At 42.8% G+C, this 19,763-nt stretch overlaps 1 protein-coding gene across 1 annotated transcript in view; it reads left to right on the top strand.

Moving 5' to 3' along the window:
- The window catches only part of LOC105454360 (bifunctional heparan sulfate N-deacetylase/N-sulfotransferase), a 107,309-nt gene that overhangs the window by 27,173 nt on the left and 60,373 nt on the right, over positions 1 to 19,763 (top strand). The window contains exon 2 of the mRNA XM_011696925.1: positions 8,297 to 10,109. Coding sequence (XP_011695227.1) covers positions 9,934 to 10,109 — 176 coding nt within the window. The 5' untranslated portion in view covers positions 8,297 to 9,933. The remainder of the gene's footprint in view (positions 1 to 8,296; positions 10,110 to 19,763) is intronic.

Raw genomic sequence — 19,763 nt, 5'->3', positions numbered from 1 at the left:
ATCGCTACACAAATATTGTAGTTCTGGTAAATTTAATAACGACGTCGATAACCCCGCTCCTGCGTGTTCCCATCCGTGTTTGCACAAGTACTTCCGTAAGCGGATACAGAGTCGTAATTAGACGCGCTGTACTCGCCGAGAGAGGAGCACTCGAAAAGTAAACGAGGGACGAGTGAGCAATAATCCAACAAAGACGGGCGTGCACACACCTACACATGTATGTACACGAAGGTGTACATGCGCGTGACAAGGGGACAAGCGCGCGCGCGTTCACGTTCGCATCAAATACTGTTCGTCCGCTTTTCGTTAGAACTTTCGTTTGATCTAATTGTGCGCGCATAAATAGAAAACATCATCAGTTCCTCCGCGAAACGGCGATCGAACGTAAAATGGCAATTGATATTTAGGTCGGCTCTCCTGCAGCTGCAGTCTTACTCTCTTCGAAATAGTGTAAAATCTCATTTGAGTAACGTTTAAACTACATCATATCTTTCCGCGCTGTTATTTCCTAGGAAATTTCAATTTTAATTATAATTTCAAACGACTCGTAAATGAGACGCATTCATTACCTGCGCTTTATGTCGCGCGCGCTCGTTCTTGAATGTCCTACTATGACGTACAACGCCGGCGGCAGCTAATTAATGATCAACGTAGCAGTTCAGAACACGATACATCATACTTACTCCCTTCTCGAATTTTAACGCAAAAATAAGTTGTTCGTTTTTACCGTAGTAAGAGAATCACGAGACTGATACTAAGACAAATGAGCCGTGAACTATATAAGTAAACAGTTCAAACTGATAATGTATTTTATATTTGAAGGACTCAGTTTATAAACCGGTTAGCTCCATTTTTTGACGAAAATAACTTTTTCAGTGGAATTAACGTATCCAACATTCCGCGTCTTTTGGTGTAAAAAAACAGACAGCTTCTAACAAAGTGATATTTACATATTTCAACAGTTTTCATAAAATATTTCGCGTAGTATTTTGCAAAACAGTTATTTGTTGTACAGTAATGCTGTAGTACAAGTTTAAAAAAATGGACCGGTTTTTGCACCGAGCCCTTCATTCGTTCTATACATTTTCTATATTTTCATGTTTCTCAATTTATATGATTATATACGATTTATGCATGTATAATGTACAAAAGTTTCAGAAACAATTTCCGTGCTTCCGACAATTTCAACGCGTTAATACTCGCTCTTGTTATATTTGCGGTCTGTGCTCGTAACCCTGGGCTTAAAATATTAACTGCCGCGCGAGTTTGATCTCGAATGGAGCACGTGCAAGACGAGAAAATGGTACGAAATATACGTTGCTTCTCTCTCTCTATTTCTCTCGCTGCATTCTTTCACGAGCCACGTTCGCGCAAACTTCGATGCGCTCGCAAAATCCCGTGGGCGGCGAGCGAAAACGAGCGACAGGACGAATTATGACGACACGTTAAATATCGCGCGATACGGACGGCAGTCGTAAAGAGGCGTTACCATGCCGTCGATATGCGTATGCATCTATCTAGCCCCGGTCGTGCATCTCGGTTGCCCGTCTATCGTTGTGCGTGCAACAGCATTGAAATGACAGCAACACCGTCAATAGATCCGTTCACCCCGGTTGTGGTCGCGACGGGTAAAAATACGCCGGTTCAGAGATTCTGCGGTGGCCCACAAATTCCCCGAAATTGCAACAGTAAAATCCGAAAACTGTCTCTGCTGCGAAACGATAAGTGGGATAATCGCTTGCTAAATTCAAGAAATCCTGTAGCTTATTACATAGGATAGGAAAATATATCTAGTTTAAATTAGCAGTTAATTCTCCTCTTGGTTCTCTCGCTATTAAAATTTTTCAGTTTTTTTATTTTGTCAAATTTTACATGTCTCTGAAATAGATATTTTAATTGTTAAATATTTATAAATTTATGTTTTATAAATAACGTAGCCGTTAATTCTTGGTGGCTCGATGTATAATTAAATTTCAAATTTTATAATAATTATAATTTGAATAAGACCCTATGTGAATAACACAACTAACTTCGAGATCGCCTTTTCACGGTCACGGCTGGATGTTATTGTTAGATGCCTAATAAATTCTATATGAATTTTTCTGAAATCCATGTACAGCCGTTTAACTACGCGCCGATTAAATGTTCAGACTTGAAACGCAATTATTAGCTGAGGCTGGAATAGAAATATCATATTGATCTTACTAACACGGAACTTATTGCGAAAAATATTACCTCAGCCAGGATAATATTTTTCGCAATAAGTTCTTTTCAGTATTTTAAGATGCTTATAAGCATCGATTGATTAGGGAGATCAATATGATATTTCTATTTCAGCCTCAGCTAATAATTGCGTTTCAAGTCCGAACATTGAATCGGCGCGCAGTTTTTACGGCTGTACATGGATTTCAGAAAAATTCATATAGAATTTATTAGGCATCTAAGATCCAGCTGTGACCGCGAAAAAGCGCTCTCGAAGTTAATTCAAATTTTATATTTATAAGAAATAGAATGCAAATAGGATGTTTGCACGCGTCTTCTTATACATTAAATAATAAATATTAATGCACGTAATTAGCATGTATTTACACGCTACTAGCATGCTACGTGGAAAATAGAGGCAATATTTTCATATCGCAGAAAGCACCTACGCACAGTTATCGGCTTCCGTCGCTCCAAGACTTATCTTCCATCGCAGCATCTCGGGTCTTCTCGTGTGCCGCGTTATTTCCATAATTATAATCGATATTTTTCTATCCGACGCCGTGGAAACACGCGGAGAAATAGTATTAAATTACTTACCTAACACTGCGTTCTCGAAGAAGCAAAGACACTGTTAGACACGTACAACGTTCCTTTTTTTAAATCCAGGGATTTGAAAAAGCAGAGAGAGAAAGGGTGAAAGAGGTACAAATTACGGAGAGTACTAGTTTATACAAAACGACCGTAAAAAGCCGTATGTAATGCGGGCGCGGTACGAAAAAAAATCTCCCGCACGCCTCGTCAGCCAGTTAATTGCTTTTTAAGTCGGGTAATATGCGGAGGCCGTGCTTCATCCGCAGCTTTTAAACTACTACTACCAAGCCATGGTTGATATCATCCCTCCTTTGTATCATATACCAGAATTCCATCTTCGCCGTTAATACGCCACTTCGATTCTCTACGACGTCAGACAGTCTAGCCAGCCAGCTGTTAAATTTAGCGTCTTCTCACTTCTGAGACAGTCATTTAATTATTGTGGAATTTTGCTTCATTCATCCTAATTTGCGACTTTGCAATCTCGATTTTCGTGTTGAGACGTCTTAACGAACAGTAAAACACAGCGCTGTATAGAATATTCCATTTCCATTTTGACATATCGAATTTTTATTTATTCTGAAACAAATCTCAATTTTTTTTATGCACATTGACTTTGACGTAATTTCAGACACTAAAAATTTTTTGAAAGTTTTTGATCATTTCAATTTTAATTAAATGAACAGAAAGAATTGGGCGAAATGAATAATTGACTCTCATGTTGCATTACTTAAATATATTTAATTAAAAATTTAATTATATTTAGAATTTTCATTGCGCATTAATTACCGCGCTGACTGGTACTCGTCGCTTTCTTCTTTTATTTTATATTTTTTAAATTTGCGAGTCCTATCATACTTTATTGGCTCTCATGTGTTAATACTATGTAAATTGTTCTTTTATTTACGATATTTATTTATTTATTTATATAAATTTTCGCTTCACTTTCTAAGTTTAGATGAATTTCACCTCATTTTAATACATTTATGTAGTTCTTCTCGTGTTACTCGATGAATTGCAGACGTCTCCTTGACACTCGAAAGCCTTCCGTATAATCGCGTTGCCCTCGCGAGCGAGCAGTATGTAAATTCTCAGCTAATTTCCTCGCCCGTCTACGCGACACGCTCATTTCTTACAGCACGTGGCTTGTAATTATCAGGCAGGATATTTGATTTCCTTTACGTAAGCAAAGACACGCTCGCATGCCATTTCCAGCGTCTTCTCAAAACTCTACGTGTTTGCGCGCACCGACGTAGCTTACTAAGTTACTGCAATTTCGAACACTTCGATGACTCCAGAACGCAATTAAAAAAATATATATCTATCGTTCTTATTTCACATGCGCTTCTACAGTTGCGTTGTAATACACGTGACATGCAGGATACCATTTTGTAACTTTGTAATACGCGTGTATAATGTCCATTTCTATCAATGCGGATTAACTCTAATTTCGGTTTGATTTATTTTTTATCTTTTTCTAGTTCTAAGAATCAGAAAAAGATAAAGAGTAAATAAAATCGAGATTGAAGTCAATCTACATAGGAAGAAATGTATGTACATACATAAACATGTTCACGTAAACATGTGAACATCTACTTCACCATATATCGGGCTTCGTCGGGGCACATTGACAACGCATCAATTCGACATTCGCGTATCTCGCGGCGCGACGATTTTAATTCGCGTGTTGCGCGAGGTCATTCGTCGGACACGCATAAATAATGGATCGCGCGGGCGTCCCGCGCGACTTATATGGTATTTTGTGAAAGTTTCGCTCGCGCACGGGCGCGCGATACAAACCGTCTGTATTGCTGGCGAGAGTCGCGGAGAGACGTCGGGTTGGCTGGGTTATATTATATCGCGATATCATAGCGCAACACACGCAAGCCGGAGCAAGAGGAGGGGGGAGGACGGGGGCGTATGAAAACGTGGGATGACCGTGTGTGCGTGTGCGCGTTCCTCGGATTTAATTTCGCGCTTCTATCCCGGCCAAAAATACATACGTACGTCGTGCGGACGTGCGCGCGTTTGTCCGCGGGAGAAACACATCGTGCGCGCGTGTGTGTGTAACGTGCAACGAATTGCGCCGGAAAGCGAGAGACCGGTCAGCCGGCGAGCGCAATAGGCGTTATTTCCGGCCGTTGTTTTTTCGTGCTCACCGCCGAATACAGCCGACAAGAAAAAAAAAGAGCTACACCTCTATGTTGTACGATAGATTATAATCCAAGGATCACACGCAGCAGGACGTGACATATTGCAGCCAGCCCGAAATAAAAATTTCGGTTAACAGCCCCCCGTCCCGAGCCTCGCGTAATTCCGCGTGACGTTCGGGTTGTATTTGACATGTATTGCTGATTCCTTTATTAACACTTTGAAGCTCGATGGAGCGACAACATATATGCGGGCTTAATGTGCCTGCGGACGCCGCTCTTTCTCTTGAAATTCCTGCGGAGGCTGCTCAACCTAATAATGGAATAATGGAATTGGTTCGCGCGCATTAATAGGTGATGCAATATAGGATTTTTTTTATGGATTACGAAACACCTTATAAACTCAGCTTTATTGATAATATCGTATGCGAAGATAATAGGATCGGAAAATAGGGATCCAATATTCTGAGGGGAAAAAAATCTTGATCCTTTATTACTCGGTTTTAACGTTTTAATAGAGTAGATCGTTAACTTTTATCAAATTCGCAAGTCTGTTTTACGCTTTAATTCTTATCGGTATTATATCTTTTAAATATTAAAACTTCTGGGTATTTAAAAAAATTATGTAATTGAAAGGAGAACGCGATTGTCTTTTTATTTGTTTTATTTTTTTTTTGCGAAGGAAGTGATAAATTTCGCGCATGCCCTATCTTCGAGAAATATGTCTCACTTGGGAGATTTCTATACTTACGGAACACTCTCTTGGGAGTTTTCCTCGTTTCCGTAGTGCTTTGTTGCACGACGAGCTAAAAAGAAGCGCACCAATCATGTCGCAGGAAACTTGGGGATGTGTGACACTTTCCGATCAATGCTATTTTTCCGGATCCGACATATAATAAAACATTCATAAACGAGATTGTTCATTTTTGTCGTTCTTTTTTTAATTCTACCTCGTCTATTTTTTATATTCAATATTTATGTAGTGTAATTTGAAGGTTTTTGTGCGTATACCGAAGTGTAGCAGACCGACTCCTGATTTCACATCGACGTCCAAAAAACTTTTCTCTGCTACACGGGAGACGTCCCTCATTAACTATTGATGGCAATCCCATCGAAACTTTTCACTCCAAAAAAGATAGAAGCTTGAAAGAAGAAGCTGGAATTGATTACGTGGAAGGCATTTGTAAATTAAAAACCCCAGTTGCATTCGGGTATTTATAAGTACGTATACGCCGTGGATCGCGTACGTATGTGTGTGCGTGCATGGTGGAATATTCTAGGTAGCTTGAATGAAATTGGATCCGCCCAGACGGATCCGGAGGGAGAGAGCGGAGAGAAGGGAGGAGGTTCGCCAAGATTCTTCGGCAGGGGCGAGGAAGAAAGATGGTTTCGTTCGAACGAATAATCAGGAGGAACCTCCGATAATCATTTCGTGCCAATCGAGTAGTTTCCTCGTGCAATCTCGGCCTCGGTGCACCTACGTGGCTTCTCCCTCTAAATCCGCGCACGTGATGCATCCGGCTAACGACCCTCTCGGGGAGCCCAAAACGTGTCTCTCGAATTAAGCACCCGGCACTGGGTAAGATCGAGAAGGAACTCCGGTAGGAATTATTTCTGTGCAATAAATGAATCGACTTCGCGCGCGGCGCGGAATTTGCGAGGAAAGTTGCTCCGGGGGTGCGTAAGACGAACAAATATCACGGGATTGAACGTGCTCGGGGAAATTTAGTATGGATGCTGTCATATATCTAAATAAAAGCGCGGAGTACTACAGCTATAAATTTTATTTACTGTCTTTGTTTAGCAAGACAAATAACTTCAAAGTTACCTAAAGAACGTAGAATAAATAGCTGAATATACATTTTGCGATATCATCTGTGTAGGAGATTTAGAAATATATTTATCTTGGCTCGTTTATAGCATCTTTATGTAACACCTATAACCATTTATAACCATATAAAAAAAAATCAGAAAAAATATTTCTCAAATATTTGCAAATATTCATTCATTCATTCATTCTTTCATTACGTTTACATTACGTCGCTTTTGTCTTGTACATTAAAAATTATTAGCCCAATAGATAAATAACACGACATTGAAGAAACGAATTGTCTAATTTATTTTCCTCTCCGGCACGTAAACACGGAAACAATTGTTCTATTCTCACGCGTTGTGTTCGCGTCAAGCATTTGTTTCACCGTGCGCCAAGTTTCATTCCGAGCGAACTATCCCATCATTACACGTCAGCGAGTCAAAGAACGGTGGATCTCGATCGAGAGGGGGACAGGGGGAATAGAAAAGCGGGGAAGGTATTGCCAAAGTTCGACGAGCTGCCCCGTCCACCCATTAGCGTGTCAGTCATTCCGACCGTGTAATTAAATTCCATGCGCCAATGTCGTCGCGCGGTTCCCCGCTCCCCTCTCTCCTCGCGAACAAGTCTTTTTTGAAGTTGCCGCATCCGTTTTCTCTTTCTTTTTTTTCTTTCTCTCTCTTCCTTTCAACTTGATTCCCCGAAATCAGCTTGGCGCGCTCCGTGGACGGTATCAATATTTTCCCTGGGAAAAATGTCGGGTCAGCTCCCGGGAGACGCGGGGTGATGGGGGGAGGGGGTCGGATTGCGCGCGGAGGGTGATATTCTTCCGGAGGGTCTCCTTGACATCGATTCTATCCATTTCCACGTTTTCCCGCGTTTCTTACCGCTCTGCAGTCTCATTTTCAATTTATCCTTGGAGCCTTTTATCGCATTCTTCGTTTCTCTTCCCTCTCCCCTCCCTCCCACCCCCTCTTCCCGTATCAGAGGGTCCGAGGCGGCGAATGGACTCGCGCGAATACAACAGATAAAACGAAAGTTTGTAACGCCGCGGGGCCGCTCGCTTAGGATAGGTGGCTGAGGGGTTAGGGGGAGGGGGAGACTGATTAATGAACTTCTAGCTGAAGGCGGATGTATAACCGGTGAGAAAAAAATTAGTCGGGAGGAGGCCGGTGGCACCGGATAGAGCTGCACCGCTATGACTGAACTATAGTCGATTAATTGGAGTTGTTAGGCGCCGTAATCATCCGGTTGCTGTTGTTAAATTGTTTCAAGATGACTCGCGCAATCGTCTCTTTTTGCACTATTATCCCCAGCGATTGACATTATCATTATCTATTTATTATATGTATTAAGTACAATCTTAAAATAATTTCAAATAGGAGATAGATTAAAAGAAATATTTTCCAATCTCTTGAACACTTCTATCTATTACCTCAAACATAAATTAATGATACAGAATCTGTGAATATATGTAACACCATTGTCATCGTGTCATATCCATTTTTTCTGATTTTCTCTCTCTCTATGATTGTTACAGAGCGATACCATGGGATTTTCCAACGTCGCACGAAAAGGGTCGCCGACGCGAAGAAATAAACTTCGAAAATTATTTCGCGTAAGAAACACTGCGCCTGTACATCGTTCCTAATTGACAGATAGAGGAAGGAGCCAACGGCGGGGGGTAACTAGAGGCGGGAATGAGAAGAGGGTCGGGCGGAAGACACGAAGCAGCGTTCGAAATTTACGAGTGAGTCGGTTTGCTTGCACGTCGCGGGGTCCAAGATGGTGTCTAGGGGCGGTCGTGCGCCGTAACAAATGGTTCAGCCGTGAACCCGCTCGCCGTGCAACGACACCGGAAACAGGCGGCAGCTATCCGGCGAAGCGAGCGAGCGAACGAGCGGAGAGACCCGCAAGAATCCGCGAGGACACGGATGTGAAGCTTGCCCTGGCCGTCTCTCGCGCGCCGAATTGTTCCGAGGTACGAAAGCCGAACGGCGGAGTCGCGTTCGTTTACAACGAAATTGCCCGGAGACAAGATGATTCTGAAACGTCGACGATGAGACGTCGACGTGCGTTTCGCGACGATCGTCCCGTGAGAGAACGCGTCGCGACTTAATACGCGTTCGCGGACATCCAAGGATGACACGAAGTGTCGCGCGTCTCGACATTGAGATCTCGATGACAGTCGACGGTCCGTGGTAAGAACCGGCCAGATGGGTTAAAAGAATCGCAGCTCGCGACTGACGGCAGGCACGGCTCTCGTGCTGCTTGCGAAATGGCGATCGTACCGCGTTCACGTAAGTGCAACAAGTGGTGTCCAGAGCCTCGATGCTGAGACATCATCGATGTTACTCGACAGACGGACGACGGGATTTGATCCGGGGCCGATCAGGTTCGCGACCGGTTGGACCGAGTGGTCTCGAGCAGGAGGACCATCGTGTTGTTTCCTAGAACGTGTACGCGACGCCAGCGGAATTAAGCGCGTCTAGATGAACTTTGAATCCGTTTCGCCCGTCTCAAGTACGATCGCCTCGAAATTTCTTCGTTAGGATTCTCTTCGCCGGACTAAGTAGATTTACTCCCTTCGCCGCGGGGAGGAAACGCATCGAGAGACGAGAAGTCCGATGCTCGTTAACCTCATCAAAGGGTACTTCATTGATCGTGGAATCGAAAGGTAGACGACGAGGTAGCCCAGAGCAGGGATTTTAACTCGATTTCAACCGTTGGTTTCCCTCGAATTCGAGTCGTTGGATCTACCGACATCGCTTCCGTCGAGGATACATCGGAAGATACGTAGAAGTTAAAGGAAATCTTAATTTATACAATTTACCGAGGAAAATTAGTGTTACAAATCGATAAATACGTATTAATGTTCGTTAAAACGTAGCGCGATATTCGATATTGCACGTGAATGATCGACGAAAGACTGCAAACGCGAGTCCATGGCGACGAAGGTGTTCTATGCTGCTGTGCGGACGAAAGAGACGCCCGACGAGCATCGACGATTCTCGGAGCTGCTACCTGACCTCTCGTCGGCAGACACGTTGACTGGCGTAGCAGCGCCGATCGTACGCCGCGGGCGAACACGTCCCGTGACTCGCTCGAGGACGAAGACTTCGCGATAATCCACGTCGAGGCGTTGTCGCATCCGTAGAGACGTCGTCGAATGAGACGATGGTGATGAGGATATCCGCAAGCGAAGCTGGCGTTCCTCTACTAGGCGCCGTCGGTCCGCGCTGCGTCGTCAAGCAAGCGACGGTGAAGCGCTGCGTCCTGGCGTTGCTGCTCGTCTCCATCGCCAGTATATTCTACTACACTCACTACATCATCAGCAGTGGACCGCTATCCAGGTAAATACGAACATGGCAATGAGCAATTTTGTATCTAGAACGAGAGCATGATTGTTGACTAAAGTTAACTCTTTGGCCGATATTCATAGTCAGTTCTTACATTTAAGATAGTCTTAAGTATAATTAAGTATAATAAAGATGTCATAAGCTAATTATAGAGCCATATTAGCAACTTAAGTCATTAACGGTTTTTTAAGACATTAAGACTTAAGTCTTAAAATAAGAATCGACTATGAATACCGGCCTTTGCTTTCCGTATAACTAAGTAGGGATTTCATTTTATTTCCAAATCGTCTTTCAAATTTGAAATCTATATTTCGAACAAATATTAGTACTTATAAATGTTACATGAAGTATCCCTTGACTTTTCGTAACATATAATTTTTATTTTTTTAAAATATAGATTATTTTTTTATGATAGTTTAAATGATCTGGATGGGTTGAATGGTTTGAAAATGAGCTCTTGAGTTCTGAGAAAGTTGAGTCTGAAAAACTACTGTCTGCTCTTGAGAGTATTTACAGTATTCGCGTAAACAGAATAATGCCTAATTAGCAGCAAGATTTTTACGCGCAGCATCTGCTGCTGGCGAAAAGTTTCGCAAACTCTTTTTGCACAATAAACCGACGTGTTTATAGAAAAACACTTGTACAACTTCTTCGTTGACTTTCGTTGTCGTGGTCAGGAATGATCGTAAGAATGTAGAATGAAGAGCGTGAACTTTGTACATTGTCACATAGTGGAACTGCGCAAACTTTGAAATACGTGTAGTTTCATAATAGCGCGACAATAATAGCACGCAATTGCAACGGAAAATGCGCCGTTAAAGGTTGCGGAAGCGAGTTTACAAGGGGCGATTAGTATTGAATGGCGAGAGAGAGAGAAAGAGACGAGTTGTTTGACGATAGAGAGAGAAGTGAAGTAGAATGGTGACACTTTTAATTACTTTGTATGCAATCAAGCGAGGCAAAGCAGACCAATTAGAGCCGCGAGTTGGCTGACCGTCGCGCCGGCCAGTTCGTAACTCTGAAATTGCGTGGTCGCGTGCAACGTCGCCATGGTAGGGGGTATCTTCCAGTAGGAATCTCGCGCGTCGCAGACAATTTACATTGACGTCTTGTTTTTTTCACGTGGCAACGACGCGGAAAAGTGGAATCGGTATAAACGCACGCGGTTGGAAATTATCCGCGGGAGATCTTTTATCGCGCATTACAATTGCGAAATCAATAATTCTTCATTGATATCAGTAACTGAAACCCTTTATTTAAAATAATGGATTGTTTACTGACCACATTTCATTAAGGAAGCGAAGCAAAACGATCTCGTGAGATAATATGCCAGCGGTATAATTAAGGAAATAATAGTAATGATACGCAGATACCGATAATGGAACACCAACGGTCTTATGATCCCGATAATGGTCGAGATAATAGTCGAGATAATTGTAAGTCACTTTTTTTTTATCGAATCCGAAGTCACGAGAAGCATCAACGCGACAGATAATGGACAGAAAAAAGGATGTGTATATAATTTTTTTCGCACTTTCGCACGAAACTGATGAACGTAGTATATAACATCAGCAGAAATTCTACGGAAAGCAATTTTTATTGATGTAGAAATGTCGGTAGTATCAAAGCGCATTAATCTAACTTCGCGGTAGCGTATTTCCATGTTCCGTAGTAATAAAATATTTTTGTCACGCAGCCGGCACGCCGTCCATTATACGTAAATATACGTGCGGTCGTTATCAAGAAAATCGCATACAGGAAAATTATACTAATTACTTTCGATAATCAAAGAATAAGAGACGCATGAAATTATCATTGGCCGTGCTGCAGGAATTCATATCTCTAATTACACGTTGCGTGCCGCATAACGGAGTCTGAAATGCTGAATTAATCGTTATTAACGGAAACCATACATCTTTACTGTTTTTTTTTTATGCGGCATAAAGTTTTTTTTTTCTTAGCCGTCTCTAATTTTATCGGCGTTAAAAATTTTGAGTGCCTCTTAAAAGTCGAACACGGAGCGTCCTTTGATCGTTCACTTGGCAAACGAGCAGTGCGCAAACGAAGATAGTCGTGAATTTAAGCGAGCGCGCGGATCTCTTCTATCGTTGTAAACTATTCGAGGACTCGTATATAGGAGGCACGAACAACCCGCGCAAAGACGAGATAGTTTGTGGACTCAGCGAATTGGCAGGTACCTTTGGTCTTAGAGACGATCCTATTTAAATGTACGAGCGCAAGTATATCTATATGCATACGAGCGTACATTATGTATACATACATATATGTGTATGTAAGGGTTATGTATACGGTTCCGTAATATAACTGGCCCAATTCCAGTTTTCTTCGATATCCTGCAGGTCCTGCAGGATTGCCTGACTACGATGCCCGTCAGGCAGAGAAGTAAATTCACAGTTAATTAGAGAGGAGACGAACAACCCGACGATCTCTCAGACGCTCGCGGCTCGCTCCGGTACTACGAGTCTATTCAGTCCCGTCTCCACAATAGCGAGACGGCGCATGCAAGTACGGCACGTCTCTCCGTGAGATATTTGTTGAAAAATATATGATAATAATGATCGCACACAGAGAACGCTTCCGAAATGCTATAGCACCTGAAAACGAAAACGTGTCGCGTGAGCGCGTCGAGCGCGGATATTTCCAAAGGTGCGGAAATTATATCCGTGGCCAATGTTTTAGCCATTACGTACACGCGAAGTTTCGCATTTTTCTCGCACGGGAATCGAAGTAATTAAAGTATAATTTCCCTCCCCCTGGCGCGCTACGCGACCAATCTCGTTGAGTGAGAGCTTAACAAGTTTTCTTCGACACGTAGTCGACGAGATTGTTCTGAAAATCGCGATCCCCTCCTCCCCCCCCCTCTCCTCCCTCCGAAACTATCGCTTACGTCAGGGGAAGAAGTTTGGGATATATATTTTTCATGCGGCGCGCGCGACGGTATTGCCGAGTAGTTGCAAACAGCTTCAAGAATGTAAACCGCACGTTTACACGACCGCGAAACTCTCCCGCGACGACACAACATAATTTACTTCTCTGCAATACTAATGGACGCGTATCTGTTATCATAAAATATTCGTTACAATTCCGCGCGTCTGTGCTTCATATTGGTGACTTGGGGGAGAAGGAGGGGGTCGAGATACATGACTCGTTACTACGATACGCTATACCCGGAGACCGGCGCTGCATAAATCTACGTGCAGCACGCGCTATCAAGTTAGTTGATAATGCCGTGATCTTACGCGGATCAATCTTAGTAGATAAGCCGCAACACCGTGGAATTCTATAGTCGATACACAGTATGCGAGTACCCGCTCCTATCGTCAATCATTGAGTTTAATACAGACCGGTACGGACATTGACAAGTAATATCACATCCATGGCTGGCAGCGCTTCGCCATCCTATATATAATCCCGGCCGGACAATCCTATTGGCAAACATACGACGATATCTTGGAAACTGTATTGCGAGATATTGCATCTCTGGTACTTATAATTGCACTGCCAATTTAGATAAGACAAGACGGACTACGTGCGATTTATCCGACGCGAAACTACTATGCGGTTTGATCGTCTAATCAAGTTCGGTTGTATCTCATCCGTCGACGTTAAATCCATGTAAATTATGTTGTTCTATATATCATCTCGAAGTTTCTGCCGTCCTTAGAACTTTCCAAGTGAATTTTAAGAAAATTACAATTTAAACATTTTCGTGTCAAATGAAAATGTTTATTGAAAAGATCTTTTAATAAATGTGTAATACGCATCACATGAAGGAACTATCATTTAGTTAATGTTTATGTAAAATTCACAAAAAAAACATCGTTACAATGATAAATTATAATTCCGTTTCTCTATCGGTATTTTTTTTTTTTTAATAAAAAATGTATCGCGAGCTTTTATATAATGAACATTTTTTGCGGCACTCTCAAAGAGCGTCAGTCAGCGACGTTGCTGCTGTAGTAAAATGCATTATCGCGATGGCAGTAACAAATTAGCGGAATCCACGGGCGCGCAACGTGGCAATTTTAGATCGCCCGTAGGATTCTGCTCCGTCGCGTCGCGATAGTGTCAGCTGTCGCGGCGTCTGCAGCTATGCATCGCCGTTTTTGTGCGCGGGGGCGCGCTATCGCGCGATAAATCGTTGTTTTACATTTTGGACAGTGACGCGTAAACGCTATTTAAAGTAGGATGCCGGAGACACAAAGGCAGCAGGCAGGAAATTTATCGTTAACGGTGTCGCGGCTCATCCTTTTTTTTTTCCCTCCGCGTGTCGCAACGCAAGTTCTTCCCCGTGAGAGTCATGAAATAATATCTCATACGGACTTCCGTCGGTTGCACCGCACTGACAAAAAGTACATTCATCTCCGTTGAATAATTCTTTCGCCATTAATCTAAGAAATCGCGATTACGCTGTCATCGCGATGTTCTTCAATGTACACGTGTCAACACGTGGATGGAGAAAATTGCTCGCAACGATACTGTCGCGGAAAATCGTCTCTCCTGTTAAACGCGAGCGTGTGTACAATACGCGTGCCAAGTAAAAGGCGAAAGCGCATTCGCGCGAGATACGAAAAGTGCAACTTTATCTTCCTTTATTTCTTTCTCTCTTTTCTTTTCTCTTTCTCCCTTTTTCTATCCTTGGAGAAAACGAGAAGCAATCTCTCGATCTACCTCGCAAACGTGCAGTGCACCAAAGAAAGAGAGGCGCATTCCCTGTCGTGGGACGTGAAATGCGACCGGATGTTTGTCGCACGCCCAATCAACGTCAATTCAAGCTTCTCCTCTCTCGACTGGCCTTACGTCGGCGCTAAGCTTCCCACACGCACGTACGCAGTTCCTTCCTATCACTAGCCACGCGCCTTTTGCATGATGCATCTCGTGTGTTGCGCGCCCCGCTCTTGAACCTCACCCGGGAACCGCGCCCATAAAAATCATCGAGCGCGATAAAGCTTTCCGCATATTGCGTTTTATGTGTATCGGCTAATTTCTAAGAAGAAATAGAATATGCACATGTAATCTTCATATATTTACTTTAAATACTGGAATGGTCGTTTTTAATTTCAAAAGCATTTTTTTGCAATCTCGTAATTTTTCCTATAGCTTACCAAACGTCCAAAAATATCCAATCATTAGCATGTATTTATCTACGTTTTTCTTTCGTTTTTTTAATAATAAATTTTATTAAATTAAACGGTCCAAAAACAAAATTGCAAATTTTATTTTTTCTTATATTGTATTAATATTTAATTATTCTCTCAATATTGAATAAATCATTTTATTTAAATGTTAACGATTTAAATATTTAGTGATGAATAATATTGACGCCTTTTATAAATCTTAAAAAAGATTTATAAAAAGATTTATAAATGCATGTATGCATTAAATATGAGTTTACTTTTAAATTTAGTTCTCTCAATATTGAGTAAACTTTATTTAAATGTTTAACGTTTTAAATATTTAATGACGAAGATTATTAATGTCTTTTATAAATCTTAAGGAAGATTTATAAAGGTATGCGTGTATCAAGGTTTGATCATTGCAATGAATTTTCTAACGACACCCGCGTAAATGTCAATTTAATTTCTGAACTTACGACGCCGCAAATTACAAGCAGACTTATAGTCCGGCTTACAATCTGAAATTAACTAATTAAATTGCGAGCGCCGCGAGAGCTCTGCCGACGCGGCGCGGCGACCAGTATCGCCGAGTATCAGGGATAGAGTTTGTTCAACGTAGCGATGCATTATTCATCGCGTTTATTCGCCTGCGGAGTTTCGATTATTTTTAACAATTATCTTCTCGAAGTAGTAGTAATTGAATCATGAAAACTTTGGTCGCAAATTTCTCCGAGAGTCTCTTACGAAATTTATTCCGACATTAACTTAAACTTTAACGCTAGCTCGTGCTTAATTACAGACCTTCTCTAATAATTTTTACACGTACGTATTATCGTGTAAGAATAGAACTTATTTACCGTCACCAAGCATGCAACTAAAATAATTGCTTCATTTGACTTCATTTAAGAAAGAAAATATAATATTTTTGTTGAATACTTCAACACATTGAATATATGTATTAATAAAGAGAAAGAGAGAAAAATATTGAACGGTTAAATTTACATTTTAGAAATAAATCATCAATACAATTAGAAATTTCTCAATATTTTTGTTGATATACGACTCGTTGAGCATACGACTCGTGTGTACCGAGGGAAAACAATATCCAATGGAAATTGCGAAATGGTGGTATCAGCAAGGATTACTGGATAGCTGAAAGTTTAAAGAGACAGAGACGATATACTGGCCGAACAAACATAATTTTCGACGTATCCCGATTTCGATGCTTGTTCTCCCAACAGGGCAATATATCACGAAAGAAAGTAATATATGGTACGACTTCGCCCCCGCGAAGGATAATCGCAAAGGACGACGACAACGGACGAGAATCTTTTGCTTTATCGACTTCCGGGGCCATCAGGGAGTGGTCGACGGAAGTCACATTCCATATTTACTCTCGTGACAATTCAGCCATTGTTCTTGCGGGCTTTCTAAAAATTTACTTTTTGACTTTTTGTTAAATATTATTCTAATACGCACATCACACTCTATTACATTAAATAAGTATTCGCGAGTTTGTAATATGATATAAAATTTATATAAATTTACAAAATTACGTAATAGTAATATATCTTTGTAATTATATTTAATGTCTGTCAATCATAGACTGTCCCGAAAACCTAAGTAAGAAATACGCTAAAATGCGTTAAAGCAAAATAGACTAATTCCTCTTTCATTCGCGTGCTTTTTCGGTTTCCTCCGCGAGCTTTCTTACTGTACTCAGGTAACAGATACTTCCTATTTCCACGCACGACTGCACCCTAACTCGTTTCTAGACTCTCGTTCGTCGTACGAAATTCCGGCACGGCGACATTTTGCAGACGGCATCGAGCGGTAATTGCCGGCGTGCCGGTGAAGAGAAAAAAAAACCGAGAAGAAAGAAGCGCGTGCCGCATAGACCGTGGCGTAATTTCAGATCCTCCGCCGCGGCGCGGCGGTGCCTCTCGCTTTTTATTCCCCCGCGCACCACTACGCCAATTTACGCCCAAGTCTCGCGTGTAGGTAGAGTACGTGCATCGTTCTCCCCGGTAAAGAGGAAAAGTAGAAAAAAGTAGGGTGGCTGCGGTCTCATTAGCGACGGCAACGGCCGGGCAAAAACTCGAGGAGCACTCGACCGAGAGCCGTCGGTCCGTCCGTTTAAAAGACGGAGGAGAGCGCCGCCATCGCCGCTGTACGGGGATTTAATCGGCTATCGTGAATACGCGCGTGCACACTCGACCGACACATACACACGGGCACATGGTAGATAAAAAGCTTCGCAATTACGACGAGTTAAATGAGAAGCCGTGAAACGCCCCCGCATCGCGGGTTCCACCAGGGACCCCGCGCGCTAATCGCGATCTCGTCTAATCCGCGATCGCGAATGAGACGCGAATACGTTTGCATGATTCTTATTATAAAGACGCTTATTTTACTAAAAGAAAAAAAAGGTAGATCGTGAAGTGTGTTTTAAAACGGGGAACGCGGTGCATTAATTGCAACGAGTTATAAAATATGCGTTTATCTTTAGTCGATTTTATTTCGCATTTCTGATTGCTTTGGTAGAAGGGCTGCTTTGAACAGATATATCGTAGCTGGAAAATGGTAAATACGCCGGCTGGACGATTGTCATGCGCAAACGTTCTCTTTTATTGAATAAAATTGCATCTTTACGCTCGCGCTTTTCAGTTGAATAAAATAGCGGCGTTTGATCAAAGTTACACCCGAGATCAAAGTGATCTCAATTCACAATATTTTCTGGAGTAACGTACACTCCGCGTGCCGTCAAGAAAACGCTTCGAATCTCTCCATTGTCTCGGAGATCTCCGTAGGGCGATATCGATTTTCATTTGTGACAAGATAAAAATGATTTCCATCGAATTTTAATGAAAGCAAAAGACAAAAAAAAAGGAACGCCATCGCTCGTAACTACGTAAACTTAATTAAGCGTGTGAGTTGTCGCAACAACGAACAGCAGATTCCATTCACTGCTAAATAATACGTGTCACATGGCCGTATCACAAATCGTCATGCATTCCGGTCTGGACCGTCGGCGGCACAATGTGGTGCACATCCAGGCCATTAACATTGTCCTGTTGCTTTCGCGAGTGCGTGAGACGCGACCCTAATTCTGTCAATCCTGAGGGCGGCCTCCGGTATACGGGGGTGGTCGCCACCGTTAGTGTGCCGGCGATGTTAACTCGTAATTCTCATCGATTCCGGTGTAAATATACCCGGGAGCATGTACACCGACCATGCAGGATTTCCGTTACGCGCTAGATATACCGCGGCGCAGCATGAATCGCGGAGGAACGGCCGGGCGTACAAAGGGGGATGAAACCTGCGTACACACGCGACAATCGAAATACGAAATTCGAGGGGAGGGAGTGAGGGCGGGGGAGAGGAACAGCGGGCAACCCGATAACCCCTCCCGCCGCTCCTCCCCTGTTCCTCCTCACTTCCCTCTTCGAAGAATTAATAGTCTGCGAGTATCAGGGACTACCGTCGGATATCGTACGGTTCTCCGGTTCGCGAACGAAAAGTATTGGACACACAAGTATCGGTGTGCGTTGCCATTGTCTACGTACGACGACTTTTTTCCCCCCTTTTTTTTTATTTGCAAAACACGGAATTAGTAAGCAAGGCTATATACACGAGCCTTGATACCGCCTGTCTCGAACGAGAGAAACGAGTTTCCACTTGGTTGGCGCGAATGCCCATGCATTTGCGGGTGCGTCGAACGTGACACGAGAATGCTCGTCCGCATTGATCTTGCAGGGTAAAATTACGGGAGGCATACACGGGTGCTCTCGGGGGAGGTCTCGCGAGAAAGTGGCTCCCGCTCGGCTTTCGACCTCGATCGTATCGCGACTCGTGAGCTGTAAGTGCGTATGTAAAACAAGATCCTGTCAGTCGCAGTGCGAAACCTCGCCAATAAACCAATGATCGCGGCCAGCTAATCGCATCCACTCGTAACATGTGATCAGACGCTACCGGGCGACAATCGGCGTGATAGCCTGCCAAGCTCACTTAGTCCTCGATTCGTGATCCCTCGATCGACCGTATACGCACACACCACCCCACACCACACACATATCTGCACATGCTATAGATATACGCATCCGTTATTGGTCGTAGGTGGTTTCGGTGGATTTCGATGAATTAGCTGTAGGATATGACGCAAACGCGCGGCCATTGTACAATGTCCACTTGCGGATAGCTACGTATCGGTTGTGTGGCCATGCAAAGCTCCATTCAAAACGTTTGCGATACCCTTGTAGCGTGTACGTACAACCCGATACCTTGTACCTAATATCACGCACGCAGTAGAAAGCTACGTGCCTCAAAGAGACTGTTTCACGACGAACGTCAACGACGACGAATTAGTCATCGGACACGTGGTGCAAAACGAAATCGCCTTTAAGGCTTTACGCTGCTGGTTAGCAGCGCATTGAATTATGACATCAGAAGCGGGGAAATTACACGAGAAATTTTCTCTTGCCTGTACACATTTATTTTACGTTGGCTTTTT

Source organism: Wasmannia auropunctata, unplaced genomic scaffold (assembly GCF_000956235.1).
Source record: "Wasmannia auropunctata unplaced genomic scaffold, wasmannia.A_1.0 LD335986.1, whole genome shotgun sequence".
NCBI classification, from domain to species: domain Eukaryota; kingdom Metazoa; phylum Arthropoda; class Insecta; order Hymenoptera; family Formicidae; genus Wasmannia; species Wasmannia auropunctata.
Note: the sequence above shows the minus strand (reverse complement) of the source record. Positions and strands in the feature narration are given on the sequence as shown.